Source organism: Anolis carolinensis, chromosome 4, assembly GCF_035594765.1.
Source record: "Anolis carolinensis isolate JA03-04 chromosome 4, rAnoCar3.1.pri, whole genome shotgun sequence".
Taxonomy (NCBI): Eukaryota; Metazoa; Chordata; class Lepidosauria; order Squamata; family Dactyloidae; genus Anolis; species Anolis carolinensis.
In genome coordinates, this window is record NC_085844.1 from 5,105,224 (window position 1) to 5,126,521 (window position 21,298).

The 21,298-nt window shown below is 42.5% G+C and overlaps 1 protein-coding gene across 2 annotated transcripts in view; it reads right to left on the reverse strand.

Annotated features, from left to right (window-relative positions):
• Positions 1–18,877, reverse strand: part of naprt (nicotinate phosphoribosyltransferase) — a 35,349-nt gene extending 16,472 nt beyond the window's left edge. Inside the window, exons 1-6 of one of the 2 annotated variants that reach the window (XM_062979923.1) lie at positions 18,557–18,877; positions 7,992–8,119; positions 6,368–6,450; positions 6,098–6,228; positions 4,790–4,905; positions 2,328–2,521 (exon numbers count right to left, since the gene is read on the reverse strand). In XM_062979923.1, coding sequence (XP_062835993.1) covers positions 2,328–2,521; positions 4,790–4,905; positions 6,098–6,228; positions 6,368–6,450; positions 7,992–8,119; positions 18,557–18,761 — 857 coding nt within the window. In that variant the 5' untranslated portion in view covers positions 18,762–18,877. The remainder of the gene's footprint in view (positions 1–2,327; positions 2,522–4,789; positions 4,906–6,097; positions 6,229–6,367; positions 6,451–7,991; positions 8,120–18,556) is intronic. The other variant, XM_008120908.3, reaches the window with a different exon arrangement.
• Positions 18,878–21,298: the final 2,421 nt, after the last annotated feature.

Consider the following 21,298-nt stretch of genomic DNA (forward strand, 5'->3'; position numbering starts at 1 on the left):
TGCAAATATAACTTATGATGAATACTCTTTCAAATACTTTCTCCTTTCCTTTCCCAACCAAAACTACTAACTGATCACTTTGGATCTAACTGGGATTGCTTCCCCTTACTACTCAGTCTCTACACATAAACCCAAACAAGTCACCTAACTTGCTTAATTTGACACCACTAGAGATCTGAGTTTCCCTGGTTTCCCTAACCTGGAACCAGTGTCTTCCCTGTGACAAAAAATCACAGACTAACTGTTTTTTAAAACATTCCCTCCTTTTCCTTCAAACGGCGGTTGGCTCCGCCCTCGTTACTATGGTAACCTGCCTCAGAATGCTGAGCTGGTTACCATCCCCCACGCACTGGTAACTAATACTTACCCTTTTAAACATAGTTAAACATGACTTTTAAAACGAAATTAAAAATAACATCTATAAATCAAAATAAAAACACACTTCTTTACAAGTACATTATATATAATACTAGCTGTACCCGGCCACGCGTTGCTATGGCCCAGTCTGGTTAGGTCTGGTGGCTGTTTGGAATGGTGGGAGTTGAAGTCCAAAACACCCAAGTTGGGCCAGGCCTGCTCTATAACATAAAGAAGCGCAACAGGCCTGGGCCAATTGGGCCTTCCCTTCATTTATTTTGGACTTCAACTCCCACCATTCCTAACAGCCTCAGGCCCCTGTGGCACAGGCTGGTTAGTAGCCAGCTGCAATAAATCACTATGACCAAGAAATCATGAGTTCGAGGCCAGCCCCTGTCGGAGTGAGCACCCGACCATTAAAATAAAAAATAGCCCTGCTTGTTGTTGATCTAAGCAACCCGAAATATAGTTGCATCTATCAAGTAGGAAACTTAGGTACCACTTATATGTGGGGAGGCTAATTTAACTAATTTATGACACCATAAAAATCTGTTATGACGGTTGCTAAGGGAGGAGGGGAGTGCTTGGCCATCGCTAAGGAGAGGAGCTGTCTGTCAGGACGGTAGCTAAAGGTGGACATGACTGATTGGCCACTGCTTTTAGGTTTGTTTTTACCTTTCTCAGGTGGGTTAGGTTTGTAAGAGTAGGCTTAAAACACTCGCCAGGTCGAATGCTATGTTGTGCCCAAATTTCAGAAATTTCACAGTGGAATAGTTTGGGAGATTTGATGTCCCTAATGGATGGACATTACATTTTTATTTATATAGATTATATTATAGCATAAGATCAAGATATAGACTCTTGTGCCACATCCAGTCGAAGCCTGAGGAAGGTGTGTGAATTTGCTGAGATGGACAAATTGTCAAAGCTGTTCAAGCAGAGATTTTTGTTCAAGATTAAGAAAAAAATGGGATTTGTTTATTATTACAGTAGAGCCTCGCTTATCCAAGCATCGCTAATCCAAGTTTCTGGATTATCCAAGCCATTTTTGTAGTCAATTTTTTCAATATATCGTGATATTTTGGTGCTAAATTCGTAAATACAGTAATTACAACATAACATTACTGCGTATTGAACTACTTTTTCTGTCAAATTTGTTGTATAACATGATGTTTTGGTGCTTAATTTGTAAAATCATAACCTAATTTGATGTTTAATAGGCTTTTCCTTAATCCCTCCTTATTATCCAAGATATTCGCTTATCCAAGCTTCTGCCGGCCCGTTTAGCTTGGATAAGTGAGACTCTAATGTATGTTATAATATGGTACATTTGTCAGTTGTGAAATTTAGGAATTAGTAGAGTCATTACAGGTATAAGAGTAATTAAATAATATAAATTAAGGCAAGTTGACAAATAAGAGATGAAAGCATCAGGCAGTGAACGTGAGACTCATAGATTAGTCTCAATGGCTGAGACGTGTCTAATGTCATCCAGTCGATTTCCATGGCTAAGCAAAGAAATCAGAATTCTGTGTCATGGGTTCTAGTCCAACTTTCATGTCATGACAATATTATTTATAATATTTATATTCCGCCCTTCTTTCTCACCCCGAAGGGGACTCAGGGCGGATGACATTGACACATATAAGGCCATTCAATGCCATGTAACATAGAACAGAGACAGAGACAGACGCAGAGGCAATTTAAACCTTCTCCAGCTTCCAGTTTCCTGAGGGTATGCTCGATTCTGGCCACACGGGGAGCAGCTCCTTCATCAACCACTGCGACGGCACTTCCTCATTCCAACGGCGGCTGGATGATTTTTATGGTGTCGTAAATTAGCCTCCCCACATATAAGTGGTACCTAAATTTCCTACTTGATAGATGCAATTATCTTTCGGGTATGTGGGCTCAAAATCATCAACACTGTCACAACAAGACGAATCCATGGTTTCTGGACGTCAGCTTACCTCATCACACAGTAGGTGTCCACTAAGCCCTGGAAGTTCTGCGGGAAGGTGATGGCGTAAGACACGAAGGCGGCCAGCTCTCCACGGTTCACCTGGTCAAGCCGGACTTGGAGCAAGCGGCAGACCCGGCTCAGCCACGTCTCTGCTAAGGAGGGGAAGTCCACGGGTTCCTTCCCGCCCAGAGGAAGCAGGCTCTGGAGTCAAAACAGAGAGACCAGTAGGTCTAAATCAGACCAACCAAGAGAAGAATCACTAGAAAATACAGTATTGGAAGGTAGAAGACAGAATGAAAGGAGGAAGGCTACATGCTAGATCAGGCATGGGCAAACTTTGACCGTCCAGGTGTTTTGGACTTCAACTCCCACAATTCCTAACAGCCGGTAGGCTGTTAGGAATTGTGGGAGTTGAAGTCCTAAACACCTGGACGGTCAAAGTTTGCCCATGCCTGATCTAGCATGTAGAATCGATGCAATCTGGCATCACTTTAGCTGCCATAGCTCAGTGTTGGGACTTGGAATTTGGTGGGTCATTAGCACTCTTTTGTAGAGAAGGTTAAAGGATTTTGTAAAATTTCATCTCCCAGGATTTCATAGCACTGAGCCATGGCAGTGAAAGTGGTGTCAAATTGCTGTAATTTTACTGTATAGATCAGTGATGGCAAACCTTTTAGAGACCAAGTGTCCAAACTGCAACCCAAAGTGGCAACATGGCAATTTAACCTGAATACAGAGGTTTTAGTTTGGAAAACAAACAACTCATGCTGCTGCTGCTGCTGCTATTATTATTACTACGGCTGGATGGCCATCTGTTTGGGGTGTCTTGATTGTGCTTTTCCTGCATGGTGAAAGAGGATTGGACTCCATGGCAACTGGGGTTGCTTCTCCTACTGTTGTTGTTGTTGTTATAATTATTATTTTATTATGACACAGCAAACAAGATAGATATGCTGGGTTTCGTTTCACAAAACCACAAGTCGAACACTTCCCAAGTGTCTAGGACTGTGTGATGTATTTTCGGATGATGCGTGCAGATCCCAGTAGGGTGGCCTTTTGCAGTTGGCAGATCGTGATTTTGTCAATGTCTTCTTCTTCTTCTTCTTCTTATTATTATTATTATTATTATTATTATTATTATTACAAAGGCTGGATGGCCTTCTGTTTGGGGTGTGTTTATTGCGCTTTTCCTACACGGTGGAAGAAGGTTGGACTGCATAGCAACTGGGGTTGCTTCTCCTGCTTTTATGATGATGATGATGATGATGATGATGACAATGATGACTATTATTATCATCATCATCATTACAAAGGCTGAATGGCCATCTGTCTGAGGTGCTTTGCCTGCATGGTGGAAGAAGATTGTACTGCATGGCAACAGGCTGTTCCTGTTCCTGTTCCTGTTGTTGTTACAAAGGCTGGATGGACATCTGTTTGGGACGCTTTTATTGTGCTTTTCCTGCATGAAAAAGGAGGTTGGACTGGATGTCTGTTTGGAGTGTCCTCCAGCTCTGGGATACTTTGATTGTGTTTTTCCTGCATGCAGAGGAGGGTTGGACTGGATGGCCTCTTGGGATCCCAAACTAGCCTCTACTAAAAGCTGAGACAAAGGGAAAGGCAGGAGTAGAGTAAAAGGGTGCATCTGCATGGTAAAACGAATGCAGTTTGACACTATTTATACTACTTTCTTCCTCTGTGCTTCCTGTAGTTGTGTTCCCACCTTCATCTCTAGCAAGACTCTTAAAACGACAGCATGCCGTAGGTAAAATTAATGCAGCCTGGCACCCCTTGAACTGCCATGGCTCAAGGCTAGGGAGTTGTAGTTTGACAAGGCCTTTCTATGGTGGCTCCCCAAACTCCAACTTGCGGTATAGCTGCACCCTAAGGACTAATGAATGAGAACAGACTTGCAAATTTAGGGAACAGACTTGCAAGTTACCTGCAAAAAAGAGCATAAGGTGGGTCCTGCCACTCCAATGTTTGGGAATGAAGAAGGAATTCCATACACAGACCCTTTGGAGCAGGCATAGGCAAACTTCGGCCCTCCAGGTGTTTTGGACTTCAATTCCCACAATCCCTAACAGCCTGCTCTGGAAAGTATTTGCAAATTTGCAAATTGAAGCAACAAATCAGGAATTTTATCAAGTTGCTGCTTTAGTAAGAAATTTGGAGATGGCTCTTTCCTCTTGCCAGGAGCCTGACCCTCCAAGACTAGAAATGGAAAGAAGATGGGGAAATCTTGCATTTCCCTGTTAAAGAATAAGCCACCTGCTAGCTTATGTGCTGTTCCTCATTAATAACTTTGCCCATACATAAATCTTGACAGCATTCTGATGTTGGGCCACATGTTGTTCCCTGGTTTCCACCAATGAAATGTTGGAAGGAATGGCTAATGCCCTGGGAAAATGCGTCACTCATCCAACCAAAGTAAGTCCTTTCCCCCTTCAATTTGTCAGCGGCAATACTAACCCGTGGTTTTATCTCACCCATTGACGTGAAGGAAGACACAAACGAATGAGCTATAGTCCCTTTCACGGGAATCCCAAAAAGCTTCCCGGCCAAGACGTTGCTGGTGAAGTCAAAGCCTGGGAGAGAGCAAAACAGGACCATGAGAAACTGTGGACCTTGTGTAGGTAGTCACTGGAACACTGTTTTCATAAGAACTAACCAGGAGGCAAATCATTTAGAGATGAGAGACCAAGGTCAGATATTGTGCATGCATGTTCCTTCAAATCACTTGTTGAATTTGGTGACCCCATGAATTTAACGGGGTTTCCTTAAGCAAGGAAAACTCAAAGGTGGCTTTGCCAATTTCTACCTCTGAAATATAGCCTATAGTAAATTGACAGGAATTCCTTGCTAGTCCTTCTAGGCTTGGATAAGGTTGTTTTTGGATTGCCACTTCCAGAGTCCTTAAGCATAGCTGCCTAGTGGATTATGAAAGTGACAGTCTGTTCTGTTCTGTCTTTCTAGAACAGCCTTAAAACACTGTGGTAAGTAAATGAAAACTGCTTTACTTCAGCAAAACATAAAGAACAGCACACTCAGTGGAATAATGCAAAAGAAAGCAAGGAAGTGTCAGGGCAAACACAGTTCTTAGTTTCTGATAAATTCCCAAATCAAATAGCAGTCTTATTTCAGACAAAAAAAAGCAATAAATCCTTAGGAGCAGTTTCCCAGATGCAGACTCAAAGCAGGCACAAGGGGAGCGAAGAGTCAGTTTGTGACCAGCAAGAGCTGGCTGCACCTGCTTCTGCTTTATAGCCCTGAGTCCACTCACAGCTGCCAGGGCAGTTCCCAATTGCTCAGCTGCATTTCTGGCAGCTATTCTAGCTGAACGACGTCTCTGCTCTGTTTCCTTTCGCCTCTCCTGAAACATGGGTACTTGCAAAATCTCCTCCTCAGATTCTAACTGCCCCTCTAATTCATGAACACTTTCTTGCTCCCCTTCCTCTTCTGAAGAAGAGGAATCCCTAACACAGTCCAAAAATAGCTATGTTCTGGAAGTTCTCGCCTGCAGTATTTGGGAAGAAGAGATCAAGATTTGATTTTGCATACATGCACCTTGACATCTAGTAATGCCATAATTTTTCTTAGGGTTTTCTAAGGCAAGGGACACCCAGAAGGGTTTTGTCAGTCTCTTCCTCTGAAGTATCACCTAGCATTTGTTGGTGGTTTCCCATCCAAGTATTAGCCAGGGTTGTCCCTGCTTAGCTCCCAAGATCAGACAGGGCCTAGCAGCCTACCAAAGGTGTGTTGCAGGGAGGTTGAGCCTACCTCCAAGGTATGAATATTTGGATGCAGAGAGCCCTCCATCCGGGCCCTGTGCCCGACGCAGCCCCAACTCCAAGAGTTTCTTGTTTGGACCCGCAGCTAGTCGGAACCTGGAGGCATTGGTTGCCACAAGGCTGAGGAAGGAAAGATCAAGGTGAATGACAGTATCCAAACTTTGTATCCATCTATCCCAACAAAGGAATTCAAATTTGAAGACCCGAAGCTACGTACATTGTCCAGAAGCGACTTATACACCCAACATGCCCACCTCACCTGGCATAGTTCACCAAGCACAGCAAGGTGGTTTCTATGAGTTGTACCACGAGTAAAGGGCCCTTCACCTGAAGGAGAGGCACCTGAAAGGAAAAAAAGTCAGAGGAAATCTTAGAAGTTAAGAAGGTTGGATTGAAAAAGCTTTCCGTAGAGTCCCCCCAGTCCATAAGTGGAGGACACTTGTAGTTGCTTCATCTCATCCCACCTGCTGATATGGCTGCTCCTCTTTCTGCTACCAATGTGATTCAAGGCTGTATCAGTAGTATAGTATCTAGACCAGGCATGGGCAAACTTTGGCCCTCCAGGTGTTTTGGATGTCAACTCCCACAATTCCTAACAGCAGGATACGCTGGTCAGGATTTCTGGAAGTTGAAGACCAAAACACCTGGAGGGATGAAGTTTGCCCATGCCTGGTCTAGATCTAGCTGCTTTGAGTGTCCTTATGGAGAGAAAAGTGGGATATAAATAAAAATAACAAATATAAACATAATAGTATCAATAATAATAGATGAAGGAAAGCAATAGTCCCACTCTCTTCTGCTTTAGTCAGACTTCACTTGGAATAACCCTGAGCAAAACAATTCCAGGCAAAGCAATTCTGGGCAAAGGAGGAGATGTACAACATGGAATGTGTCCAAATGGTCAAAGGTCTGGAAGCCAAGCCTTATGAGCCTTTTTTGTCAGAGTCATGGTTTTTGTAGTGTGTGAAATGTTCACTCATTGTTAAAGTGAATGTGTGTTTGCTTTGGTTAGCAATCTAGTGCTGAAATAGTTAAGTGCATAGAGCATTGATTTACTGCTAGAAGGAGACTTCCGTTTTGCATACGTAGAAGGAAGACACGTCATAGACAATGGAATGTGGGAGGTGTTTTCTTAACTGATATCAAATGCTTGCATTCGCCATTATGAACTGTCCGGAACAAGACATGTATAGTAGTTACACTTTATGTAAATAGTTGTAGATAGTGTCAATAAAAAGGCTTTGAACTGCCGAGATTGACTGATGACTATTTACTATTCCGTGAGACTTGATAAGCATGTCACTGTCTTTGGAAGGAGAGGAAACTGAGACCAGAGAAGAGGTATTTGTCTCAATTAACCTCTCAAGCTCTGACATTTTTCTCTTGGGAAGGACTAGCAAGTGGCCCCCAAAACTAGAGTCGTGGGGTGACACATGACCTGAGGTGACACCAATCCTAGTGACAACACTCAGGTTGCAGAGAATCCAGCTTGGGTTTATTTCAACTTGAAAGAACTATCCAATGTCCTGATATAATTGGCAGACAAAGTTCAGCACCTTGGATAGTTTCCTTACAGTCTATGGGTGTATCTATACTGTAGAATTAATGCAGTTTGACACCACTTTAGCTGCTACGGGATCCTGGGAATTGCAGTTTGGTGAGGTACAATCTTTAGTACAGAAGGATAAAGACCTTGTGAAACTACAGCTGTCAGGATTCCATTGCATTGAGCCATGGCAATTAGTAGATGCGCCTTAATTCTTCAATGTTGATGTACCCTAAAAGAATACCCAAATGTCTTGCCCTCTTGAAAAGAAGATCTTGAGATGCTGCTGCTGCAATGTTTTCCCATGCTGAGAGATGTTCCTCCTTGTGAGACTCACCTTGGAGAAGACAACGGAGCCTTCTGGAACGGATGAGACGGACACTTCAGACGCATCCACAGTCCGCAAGTATTCAAAGAAGGCTTCTTCCGTGGTCGGAGGAAGCACCGACTTGAGATACTCAATGTCTGGAAATGGGAAATCAAGTGTAACAGGTTGCAAAAGTCTGGGAAGGATCTGAGCCATGTTTTCAAGAAGAAAGGTGAACAAAGAAAAGTTAAGATTAAAAATAAATCAAAATATTTTACCAACAAAATCTCAAGAGTCCATCACGCAAGAGACAATTGAGTGTGTAAATAAAGCTTGGCTCCTTTTCTGTATCATGCTCATATATATACACCATTGGCCCTCCATATTTGCAGGCTGAGTTTTTCCTAATGTGATTGTTTGCAGATTTTATTAGTAGGCTCTCTATGAATTTCTAGGTCTCCCGGAGCCATTCCATAAGATGTGGAGTCATAGCAGTTAAAGTGGAATCATGGTGCCGTAATTGATACAAGAAGATTGCACTACAAACTAGAGCTGACAGCTGGCACAACAAAGCATTGCATGGACATAGTGTGAAAGGTACTTGAGATTGGGCAGGATACAAATAAACATAAACATAACAACAACAACAACACATCTGTTGTGCTCCTGTTTCTTCCATTTTCCTCAGAACTGTTCTGCATACATGCACATAGCGGAATTAGTTCCTTTATTAAATGCATTTTTAAAGCATTTTGGAGTGTGTTTTGGAGTATTTTCTTCCTTCCTCTTATGTTTTTCTAGGGAATTTTTGGCAATGTTCCTCGCTACCTTTTGCTCACAGGCCCAAGTGCATGAAGGCAGATCGATATCCTGGAAATTTCCACAATTTGAAATACAAACATGTACCCCAGGGACCCTGGAACTGTTTTCTTTTTGCATATTTTTTAAATCAAGAATTTACAACTCTTCTAAAACAACTTATATAATAAAGGGAAACAAACCAAACAATACAGAAAGCTACTAAAAAAAAGCAGAGTAACAACAATAAACTATCAAAAAGTCAAAGAGAAAAGAAAAAAGGACATTGACTTCCGACTTTCCTACAAATGGATGTAGTTATGAATTTTATTTGCTCTATTACATATTACCTACTATATATCTTATTTTACTGCCCTTATGTTTCATCTAATTTTAGAGTCCCACGGTCATAATCTTATCTTTCTTATCTTGCAAATATTCAATGAATGCTTGGAAACCTTTCACAAAATGTTTCAGAGACATCTCTTAGAAAAATAGTTGACTTATTAAAAGTTAACTTTTCCAAAATAGTTAACTTTTGTAAAAGACACATTGATAAATTTATGTTTTACCGACATGTACAAAACTGGACACTGGAATTGTTTTTAAGATGGTCAAAAAGTCAATGAGAGCCAGCAGGATGTAGTGGTTTTAATATTGGAACAGGACTCTTGGCCCGGGTTCAAATCCCCATTCAACCATGAAAATCCACTGGGCGACTAAAGTCTCACTGTCTCAGCTTCAGAAGTGGACAAAGGCGAGTTCCCACTGAACAAGCCTTGCCAAGAAAACCCTGTGATAGATTCGCATTAGGGTTGCCATAAAAGGCAGAGAACAACAACAAGGAGTTAAGTTTGGCAGAGCATTAATACTGGAAACCATGAATCCCTTTGAGGCTTAGGGAGCTATGGATGAGAAGGTTAAGAGGAGAGAAGATTGCCACACTTAAATATCCTGCATCCAGTTTGGGACACCACAGTTCGATTCAATGGAAAGAACAAGCAAGAATGTGTCCAGAAAATATGACCAAAAATGGTCGAAGGTCTGGCAACTATGTATCCCTATGGCTTTGGGAGTTGGGTAGAAGAAATGGTTGGGAGATAACATTCTGGACATGTTTAAATACTGAAGATGGTGGAGGTATTGACTGATTTCAGCTTCCACAAGAACTGCATATTCCAAACCCGGCATGTCAAGCTTTCCAGAGGGCCTTATGAAACATGTTAGCGAGTGTGTATAGCGGAACCAGCAGCGTCCAGTTAACACCATGTGCAAAAGACTCATACCAGGCAGAGGAATTGAAAGAACAAAGGAACTTTACTTGTTGAGTTGAAGTCAAATAAACAGTTCAGCAATCGTACAATGTCCTTGTAGTTGCATAGGATCAATAACTAATCAATCAGCATTCAATATATCCAGCATAGCGTATTTAAACTGCTACTTGACCGTACCTAGAGAGCCTGTCTTTTCTGTGCTCTCCCTGCAAGCCCAGATTCCCAACTGACAAAACCCAGCCATCTGCCAGCAAACCGATACATTGTTTGAGGCATGGCTTTCCTCTGCAAAAAGCTCAGCTCCCTTTTTGCAGAGATCTTTTGCAAGCAACTTTGCAAGGATTTCTTTACACACACACACAGAGCAATTTGGCGCAATAAAACACAGACGGGTTGAAGGCAAAAATCCGAGGCTTTATTTTCAATGGCTAGAGAGGATGTCAGTGGAGACAGCACTTCAAAGAATTGACATACTGTAATTGCAAATACATAAGCATATTGGGTTGCTGTGAGTTTTTCGGGCTGTATGGCATGTTTCAGTAACATTCTCTCCTAATGTTTCGCCTGCATCTATTGCAGGCATCCTAAGAGGTTTGTTCAGAGGTCTGGGGAATGTGGTTAGTGGGGTGCATATATATTTGTGGAATGTCAAGGGTGGGAGAAAGAATTCTTGTCTGTTACCATTATTAAAAAACACCAGAATCACGACAGTTAATAGTGAACACCACTCAGAAACAGAAGAATTCCAGACAACAAACAACCAAGTGCCAGTTAACACCTCCCAAACAAAGGATGCCCCCAGGCAGCAATAGCCAGGCTATGCAGCTGCAAGGCTCCTCAATGATAATTAAGCTTGCTAACTGCAACATTCATACTTGCTTCAAACAGACAAGAGTCCGTTCTCCCACCCTGGACATTCCACAGATAGATAGATAGATAGATAGATAGATAGATAGATAGATAGATAGATAGATAGATAGATACGCTACTTGCTTCACTGCTAACAGAGCCTCTGAAGATGCCAGCCACAGATGTAGGTGAAACGTCAGGAGATAATACTGTTGGGACATAGCTATACAATCCAAAAAAACTCACAGAAACCCAGAGATTCCAGCATGAAAGTCTTTGACAACACTTTGGCATATTTATTGCATTTTGACAGCTATTCAAGGCTGCCGCGATCCTAGTGTTTACCTAGGATCTGCTCCCTGGTTGGTCCAGGGCTTCATCTGACATTGAGGCTGGCAGGAAACTGGATTATTCTGAAGATTGTGTCAGTTTATTGGTCCACCCATGAGAGGGGTGCAGTTGGGAAGGAATGTGGCAAGCGATAATGGGCTGATTTGTGTATTGGTAGTGTTTAAATGAAATTTGTGTCTTGCCTGTATTGCATAATGATTGCATCATCCAGAGTGTAACATAGTTACTGAGAAGCTGTGATGTCCTTGATGTGTGGCTGGAACCAGGGAGTGTCCAGACACAAGTGTGTGTGCATTGCTGATTGCATCAGATCTGTTCTGTTCTGTTCTGAGTTGAGTCGAGTGCTGTCCTGTGTCCATTGTCTGTAAGTCTGTTTGTCTTGATTATTACTGCTTTCAGTAAAACTTGTATATAGTTTTACCATCGTCTCGGATGTCTCTTCGTTCTGCGTTCCACTGATTCCATCCAACTGCTGCTGTGCTGCTTAAAATTACTCTGACAATCGGGCAGTATAATGGGTGCCATTCCAGAAGAAACAAAGGGTGCTTAGTATTGCGCAAAATTGCTATGTGTGTGTGTGTGTGTGTGTAAAGAAATCCTTGCAAAGTTGTTTGCAAGAGATCTCTGCAAAAGGAAAGCTGAGCTCTTTTTGCAGAGGCAAGCCACGCCTCAAACAATGTATCAGTTTGCTGGCAGATGGCTGGATTTGTCAGTTGGAATTTGAGCTTGCAGGGAGAGCACAGAAATAGACAGGCTCTTTGGCTACGGTCAAGTAGCAGTTTAAATATGCTATGCTGGATATATATTGAATGCTGATTGATTAGTTATTGATCCTATGCAACTACAAGGACATTGTATGATTGCTGAACTGTTTATTTGACTTCAACTCAACAAGTAAAGTTTCCTTTTGTTCTTTCAATTCCTCTGCCTGGTCTGAGTCTTTTGCACATGGTGTTAACTGGACGCTGCTGGTTCCGCTATACACTCACCTGGCAACACTTAGGAGGTTGGTCATTTCAATGGGAGCCTCAGGGAGGGGTCCGCTTTGGTGACAGGGATAAAGTAATGTCATAAGGCAGATCATATCAAGGTGAAACAAGAAAAGGCCCAGAGGCTCTTGCACAAACCTATTGTGTGTCCTCAGAATCTTCTCATGGCATTGTGAGGGATTGTGCTAATTATGAGATTACATCTTGAAATCCAAGGTGCGGTGAGGCAACATTTCAAGGGAAATTCAGGAAAGGACAAATGCAGAAGGCCATGCGGGATGGCAGTATGTCCCAATGGAGACACAGCTTCTGTTTCATTGAAGCATTGAGCCTGTTCTGGGGTTTAGTCTGAACTTTAAAGTAGAACCATAGATTGCACCTTTAGAGGTCTACATTGTAGAATGAATGTAGTTTGACACCACTTTAATTGCTGTGTTAAGGAATCCTGGGAGTTGCAGTTCTGGCAAAGAGTGTGGTGTCTCATCAAACAACAACTCCCAGATTCCCATAGCATTGAGCCACAGCAAAGTGGTGTCAAACTGGATTCATTCTACAGTGCAGACAACCCTAAAACCAGGGATTAATACAATGCCCTGCCAACATGAGAGCCAACACTCCCATATTATTTATCTATCTTCATGGACCTTCGCCTAAAACGCCTTGTGATTCATCTTGGATGCTGCTCTTCTCCCGGTTGCATCATCATCATCTCTTCTCCTTGCAATCTAGGCTGCTTTGTTGACTCCCAGCCCAGATGGACCATTGTTAGCAAGGCCGGGGCCACAGCGGAAATGAGAATAACCACGTTAATGCTTGTCAAACATTGCTTCAGTGGAGGCCTAGTAAACACAGGGCTTTCAAGCTCCTTGGAAATATTTGCCATTCAGGGAGAAGTTCTTGTCTCTATGTGCTTAGCCCATCTGTTCATTCTTGCTGCTGGCATCAAATAAAGCTTGGAAAAAATTCCCTTTAATTTATTTTTTACCATAAGGGTGCATCTACACCAGTGATGGCCAACCTATGACACGCGTGTCAGCACTGACACACCTGGCCATTTTTGCTGACACGCTGCCGCATGCAGATTGATTGGATGACTAATGTCTTTTGTGGCCAAATTTGGTGTGATTTGGTCCAGTGGTTTTGTTGTTTACTCCATGAGAATTATGCACATTACAGTTATATATATATTATACTAGCTTTGCCCGGCCACGCGTTGCTGTGGCTTAATGGGAATCCTTTGTTGGCAAGGTGGAATAGCAGTGAATAGCCTTGCAGTCTCAAAGCCTGGCAGTTTTCTGGAGTAGCTGGAGCTTTTTGTTGCATGAACGTAGAGGCATGGATGAGGGGTTGTACTGCCAAGTTTAATGTTTCTGGGATGTGTAGTTTTGTTGTTTTGTCCTAGGCCGAAATTTCATTACCCTTTTATATATATACTAGCTGTGCCCGGCCACACGTTGCTGTGACAAAGTGGTGGTGGTATTGGTTAAAAATTGTTGTGTAATTTTTATTTGACGTTATTTGCATTTTTTATTAATTTTATTGTAAGTTATATTTTTATTTATTATATTTTATTATTTTCTTGTATTATTTTTAGTTATTTTCTGTTATTATAGTATTTTATTGTATTAATTTTTTAGTGTTTTTTTATTATTTTTTATTGGGTTGCTAGGAGACCAAGTTGGAGGAGCTTAGCCTTCTAACTGGCAGCAATTGGATAAAAGCAATGATTTCTCTCTCTCTAATTAGGACTTTATTTTTCTTTTCTTTTTGTTGTATCAACCTAGAGGCGTGGATGATGGGTTGTGTTGTCAAATTTCGGGGTTGGGGGGCCTGTAGTTTTATTGTTTTGTGGGTCGCCATGATGCCATCACTCTTTTATATATATAGATAGATCATTCTATTATTATTCTATTATTATTGTAGTATATTATCATATTCTTACTATTATATTATTCATTATTCATGACTACACTGAAACTAGAATAGAGAGAAATCAGCGTGGAAACTGCAAGAGGTACCATAGATCGTTGTACATGGAAATAAGGGTAGTATATAGTTTTTGATTTATTAAATACAGTTATATATTACTATTATACATTTTTGTTATTTAAACTATACATATTTCAAAATTATGGGTTTTTTTTCTCAAAGTGACACACCACCCAAGTCATGCTAGGTTTTTTGGTTTATTTTGACACACCAAGCGCAAAATTTTGCCCATCATTGATCTACACTATGGAATTAAAGCAGTTTGACACCACTGGAGCTGCCATAGTTCAATGCTATGGAACCCTGGGAGTTGTAATTTGATGAGGCACCATCAAACATATTATTAATATTATTATTATTGACACAAAGAGAGTATGACACAGCAAATGAGGTCTATATGCTAGATTTCGTATCACAAAATCACAAGTCGAACACTTCCCAAGCGTTTAGGACTGTGTGATGTATTATTATTATTATTTTATTATGACACAGCAAACAAGATAGATATGCTGGATTTCGTACTCAAGTGTTCGACTTGTGATTTTGTGATACGAAATCCAGCATATTGAATAATATGTATAATACATATAATAATACATATAATACATGTAATAATATAATACATTATAATCATACATTATATAATCTATATATATAAAAGAGTGATGGCATCAGGGCAGCGGACAAAACAACAAAACTACAGGCCCCCCAACCTCGAAATTTGACAACACAACCCATCATTCACGGTTCTAGGTTGATACAACAAAAAGAAAAGAAAAATAAAGTCCTAATTACAGGGAGAGGAATAATAGTTTTTATCCAATTGCTGCCAGTTTGAAGGCTAAGCTCCGCCCACTTAGTCTCCTAGCAACCCACTCAGCCCAGGGCACAGGCAGTTAGGCCTCACTTAGGCCTCTTCCACAGATTATCTAATTTGCACTGGATTATATGGCAGTGTAGACTCAAGACCCTTCCACATCTATATAACCCATTTAGAATCTTATCTTATCTGCTTTGAACTGGATTATCTTGACTCCACACTGCCATATAATCCACTTCAGTGTGCATACTAAACATAAAGACAACCATACAACAGACATTCAATACCACCACTACCTCAACAATTTCTCACCAACACCACCAGACAACGCCACAGCAACGCGTGGCTGGGCACAGCTAGTACATTATATAATACATTATAATACATATGATAATATATTATTATTATTATTATTATTATTATTATTATTATTATTATTATTATTATTATTACCAGCACTCTGCACAGAAAGCTAAAGACCCTGTAGAACTACAAATCCCATGAGTCCCTGGCCTCATTTAAGGTTACTGTGTGAATGTTCATGGGCCTATAGAGTTATGGCAATTTGAAATGGTTTTGCCAGTTCCTTCCTCTGAAATACAGCCTTTAGCCCCTAGTACCCATTGTGGTCTCCCATCCAAGTATTAACCAGGTCTGACCCTGCTTAGCTTCCAAGACCAGGCAAGATCTGGATCCTTATATACTTATTCATATATCCCTTATTCGAGGGTCTTAAATCTTGTTTCTGTAACCGAACATGAAAATAAAAACAATGACCACCGATAATTTACACATCTTTAAAGATTAGGGTGAAGGTATTAGAATTGTTCAAGATTTTCCTACTTTGACTCAATCGTTAATGAGATAAGAGACTCCAGACAAGGAAGCAGAAGAAGACAAGAACAAGGAAAGGCAGATATGAAGGTGGGATTAAAGATCATGAAGTGTAAAGATACATACCTAAATACTAAAGATAGGGTTGTCCATGCCATAATATTTCCAATTTTAATGCATGGCTGGGAAAGCTCTTAGGAAACAAATCAACTAGTCCGAGACTTAAACCACTATATACAGGGTCTCATTTATGAAACATAAAACAACACAGATGTGACAGCAGATAACAAGAAGACATTGGACAGGTAGTATTAATGTAAGTTATCTATTTGAGAGTTGGGGCGTTTTTCCTTTTATATTGGCTAAATTAGATGCCACAAAATCCCATATTTGGTTCAGGAAGCCAACAATTGGTGCATGAGATCATTTTTGAATGTGGAGAGGGACACATGGCCACGATTGCAGCTACATTGTAGAATTAATGCAGCTTGACACTACTTGAATTGCAAGGCTCGATGTTATGGAATCCTGCATTAATTCTACAGTGTAGATGCACCCAAGCTTATTTTGATGATATTTAGGAAAATCCAATCGAGGCTCCTTTCCAATGTCTAGCCCCACGTGCCTGGCATTTCAGCTTTGCCTTATCTCTGATTCGACTTCAGACCCGGCTGGCAGAGCAAAGTCCAGCGTGGCTGAGCTGCGCTAAGGGCTCTTTAGGACAGCAACCCAATCTCTAGCCATGTGCAGAGTGCCACTTTCCTGCTCTCTTTTTCCCTTTACTTATGTGCAAGAAAGCAGGAGGCACAGAAGAAAACCAGGCAGTTGCCAAAGCAAATCCTCAGCGGTTGCGAGATATATTATATGGGTTATATCTCACAACTTCTGAGGATGCCTGCCATAGATGTGGGTGAAACATCAGGAGAGAATGCTTCTGGAACATGGCCATACAGCCTGGAAAACACACAACAACCCTATGCAAGTGGGGTTTATCTATCTGTGGAAGGTCAGGGTGTCTGTTGGAGGCAAGTGCCAATATTGCAATTGGACACCTTGATTAGCATTGAATGGCCTTGCAGCTTCAAAGCCTGGCTGCTTCCTGCCTGGGGGAATCCTTTTGTTGGAAGGTGTTAGCTGTTAGTTGCCCCTTATGGTTTCCTTCTGGAATTCCCCTGTTTTCAGAGCGTTGTTCTTTATTTACTGTCCTGATTTTAGAGTTGTTTTAATACTGGGATCCAGATTTTGTTCATTTTCATGGTTTCCTCCTTTCTGTTGAAATTGTCCACATGCTTGTGGATTTCAAAAGCTTCTCTGTGTAGTCTGACATGAAAATGAACAAAATCAGGCTACCAGTATTAAAAAAAACTCTAACATTGCGACAGAAAGTAAAGAACAACACTCAGAAGACAGGGGAATTCCTTCTCTCATGTCATGTTTAGAGTTATAGACATGAAACAATGGATTTCAGTGTGACATCAAAATGAACAAAATCTGGCTACCAGTATTTAAAAAACCCTCTAAAATTGGGACAGAAAATAAAAAAAAACAATACTCAGAAGACAGGGGAATTCCTTCTCTAATGTCATGTTCAGAGTTATAGACATGAAACAATCAGAGCCAGCTAACGCCTCCCAACAAAGGATAACCAAGGCGATTAATTACAACACCCACACCTGCCTCCAACAGGCAAAAGTTCTTTCTCCCACCCTGGACATTATTCCACAGATATATAAACCCCACTTGCATAGTTTCCAACAGATCTCACAACCTTTGAGGATACCTGCCATAGATGTGGGCAAAATGTCAGGAGAGAATGCTTCTGGAACATGGCCACACGGCCCGGAAAACTCACAGCAACCCAGTGATCCCGGCCATGAAAGCCTTGGACAACACAGAGCTCTTGCAGGTCAAGAAGTTCTTCCTAATGTGTTGTCGAAGGCTTTCATGGCCAGGATCACAGGGTTGTTGTGTGTCTTTCGGGCTGTGTGGCCATGTTCCAGAAGCATTCTCTCCTGACGTTTCGCCCACATCTATGGCAGGCATCCTCAGAGGTTGTGAGGTATGGAGAAAACTAAGCAAAGAGGTAAATATATATCTGTGGAAAGTCTAGGGTGAGAGAGGTCAGTGTGAATGTGTGTAGTTAATCACTTTAATTAGCATTGAAAAGCTTATCTGAGGCAGGAAGAAGACAGCAGATAAGCTTTTCAATGCTAATTAAAGTGATTAACTACACAACATTCACACTGACCTCTCTCACCCTAGACTTTCCACAGATATATATTTACCTCTTTGCTTAGTTTTCTCCATACCTCACAACCTCTGAGGATGCCTGCCATAGAGGTGGGCGAAACGTCAGGAGAGAATGCTTCTGGAACATGGCCACACAGCCCGAAAGACACACAACAACCCTGTTCTTTCTAATGTTCAGGTGGAATCTCCTTTCCTGGAATTTGAACCCATGGCTCCACTGAGTCCTGGTTTCAAGAGCATCAGAAAGCAAGCCTGCTCCCTCTTCCTTTCAGATTTTTATACTTGGGTCCCATGTCTCCTCTCAAACCCTCTCTTCTGCAACTGGACAGACGCGTTAGTTCTTTTGATCCTGCCAAGAGGGTGGCTTAGAAGGAGAGACTCCCAAGGCGGTGCGGTGCGCTCTAGTCTCTGCCCATGTGCAGAGCGCGCGGTGGGGCTCACCTTCCTTGGAGAAGCGGAATGCCTGGAGGAAGGCGAGGCAGTGGTGGAGTCCGGCTGCGAGGGCGAACCCGCCTCGGAAGGGGTTCCGTCGGAAGAAGAGCTCGAAGGCGGCCGCCTCGCCCTGCCGCCCGCCCCGCCAGTAGCCGCAGGCCATGCTGAACTGGTAGAGGTCGCTCAGGAGGGGCGCCCAGGGACCCTCGCCCATGGCAAGCAAGCAAGCAAGCAAGCCTCGGATAGAGGGATCCTTGGATAGATAGAGCACCGCCTCCCAGCCAGGAAGAGGGAGGGGAGCTCACTCCATGGCCCGCCTAGAGTGCGAAGGGACCCCCAGAGGCCATCTAGCCCAACCCGCTCTCCGCCGGGTTAGAAAACATCCCTTAAACCAGGGGTCCCCAAACTTTTAAAGCAGAGGGCCGGTCCACAATCCTTGAGACTGTGGAGGGGCCGGATTATCATTTTTTTAAAAAAAAAAAACCCGAATAAATTCCTATGCACATTGCAGTTTTTTTAACAGGCAGTTTTTTCTCCCAATCCATTTCTGGAAACCCCATGTTCTCTTTTGATAGACTGACTTCAATGAACTGGACCTTGAAACCTTGGCACCTTATATTCCCATGGATGGAGAAGATTTCCAGCTGAGTCCAATCTGTCAAGAGGAGCGCCCACTCTTCGAAAATGCCCAGCCCACCCTGTTTGGGTCGATACAGGGAATGCTGTGGATGTAGCGTACCTGGATTTCAGTAAGGCCTTCGACAAAGTCCCCCACGACCTTCTGGCAAACAAACTAGTAAAATGTGGGCTAGACAAAACTACGGTGAGGTGGATCTGTAATTGGCTAAGCGAACGAACCCAAAGGGTGCTCACCAATGCGTCGTCTTCATCATGGAAAGAAGTGACAAGTGGAGTGCCATCAGCAGGGCTCCGTCCTGGGCCCGGTTCTGTTCAACATCTTTATTAACGACTTAGACGAAGGGTTAGAAGGCACGATCATCAAGTTTGCAGACGACACAAAACTGGGAGGGATAGCTAACACTCCAGAAGACAGGAGCAGAATCCAAAACGATCTTGACAGACTAGAGAGATGGGCCGAAACTAACAAAATGAAGTTCAACAGGGACAAATGCAAGATACTTCACTTCGGCAGAAAAAATGGAAATCAAAGATACAGAATGGGGGACGATGCCTGGCTTGACAGCAGTGTGTGCAAAAAAGACCTTGGAGTCCTCGTGGAGAGGAAGGGGAACATGAGCCAGGAATGTGATGCGGCAGCTAAAAAAGCCAATGGGATTCTGGCCTCATCAATAGGGGAATAGCGTCTAGATCCAGGGAAGTCCTGCTCCCCCTTATTCTATTCTGCCTTGGTCAGACCACACCTGGAATCACACTGTGTCCAATTTTGGGCACCGCAGTTGAAGGGAGATGTTGACAAGCTGGAAAGCGTCCAGAGGAGGGCGACTAAAATGATTAAGGGTCTGGAGAACAAGCCCTATGAGGAGCGGCTTAAAGAGCTGGGCATGTTTAGCCTGCAGAAGAGAAGGCTGAGAGGAGACATGATAGCCATGTACAAATATGTGAAGGGAAGTCATAGGGAAGAGGGAGCAAGATTGTTTTCTGCTGCCCTGCAGACTAGGACACAATGGAACAATGGCTTCAAACTACAGGAAAGGAAGGAGATTCCACCTGAACATCAGGAAGAACTTCCTCACTGTGAGGGCTGTTCGACAGTGAAACTCTCTCCCCGGGGCCGTGGTGGAGGCTCCTTCCTTGGAGGCTTTTAAGCAGAGGCTGGATGGCCATCTGTCGGGGGTGCTTTGAATGCGATTTCCTGCTTCTTAGCAGGGGGTTGGACTGGATGGCCCATGTGGTCTCTTCCAACTCTACTATTCTATGATTCTATGATTTCCAGCTGAGTCCAATCTGTCAAGAGGAGCGCCCACTCTCCGAAAATGCCCAGCTCACTCAGCAGAGTTTAAGTAACATGAACAGCCTCTTCCAGCCCCTGGCTCCTCCTGCACAGAACCAGTTCCTCTTGGAGAAATATTGCCCCCAGATGTCAGACAAGAACATAAACACAGGTCAAGGGACTCTGCCACCAGCATTCTTCAACAATGGGAACCAGTCAGCCTCCTTGTTGCCCTACTATGCGCAAGCCACCACTCCGCTGTCTCCAATGGGTGGGAGACCAAACACACAGTGGCCACCTGACCCGCCATTACAATACACCCCTACCAAATGGAGAGTTATGGGCAACAAGATTTCCAGACCCATGGCTAGCACTCCATCAGGGCCACCACTGCATTTGCCAAATGTGAATCTATATAAGAAAAGGTAACTCAGGGTGGAAATCATTGTCGCTACCATAGAATGTATGTTGAATTTGTGTTGTGTCTTATTTGTAGTGCAAAACAACAATGAAAGAACAATACAATATTAAAAAAATAAAAACAATTGTAACCAACACAAACCTATCAGGATTTCAATGGGAAGTGTGGGCCTGCTTCTGGCCAATGAGATAGTCAAGTTAATTAGGATTGTTATTGTTGTGTTCCTTCAAGTCATTTCAGACTTTGGGCGAGCTTAAGTCTAAAATTACTTATTTATTCATTTACTACATTTATTTACTACATTTATATCCCGCCCTTCTCACCCCGAAGGGGACTCAGAGCAGCTGTATGTACATACAATATATTATATTATTAGCATAGCACAATATTAGCATGATATATTACTACTAGCTGTGCC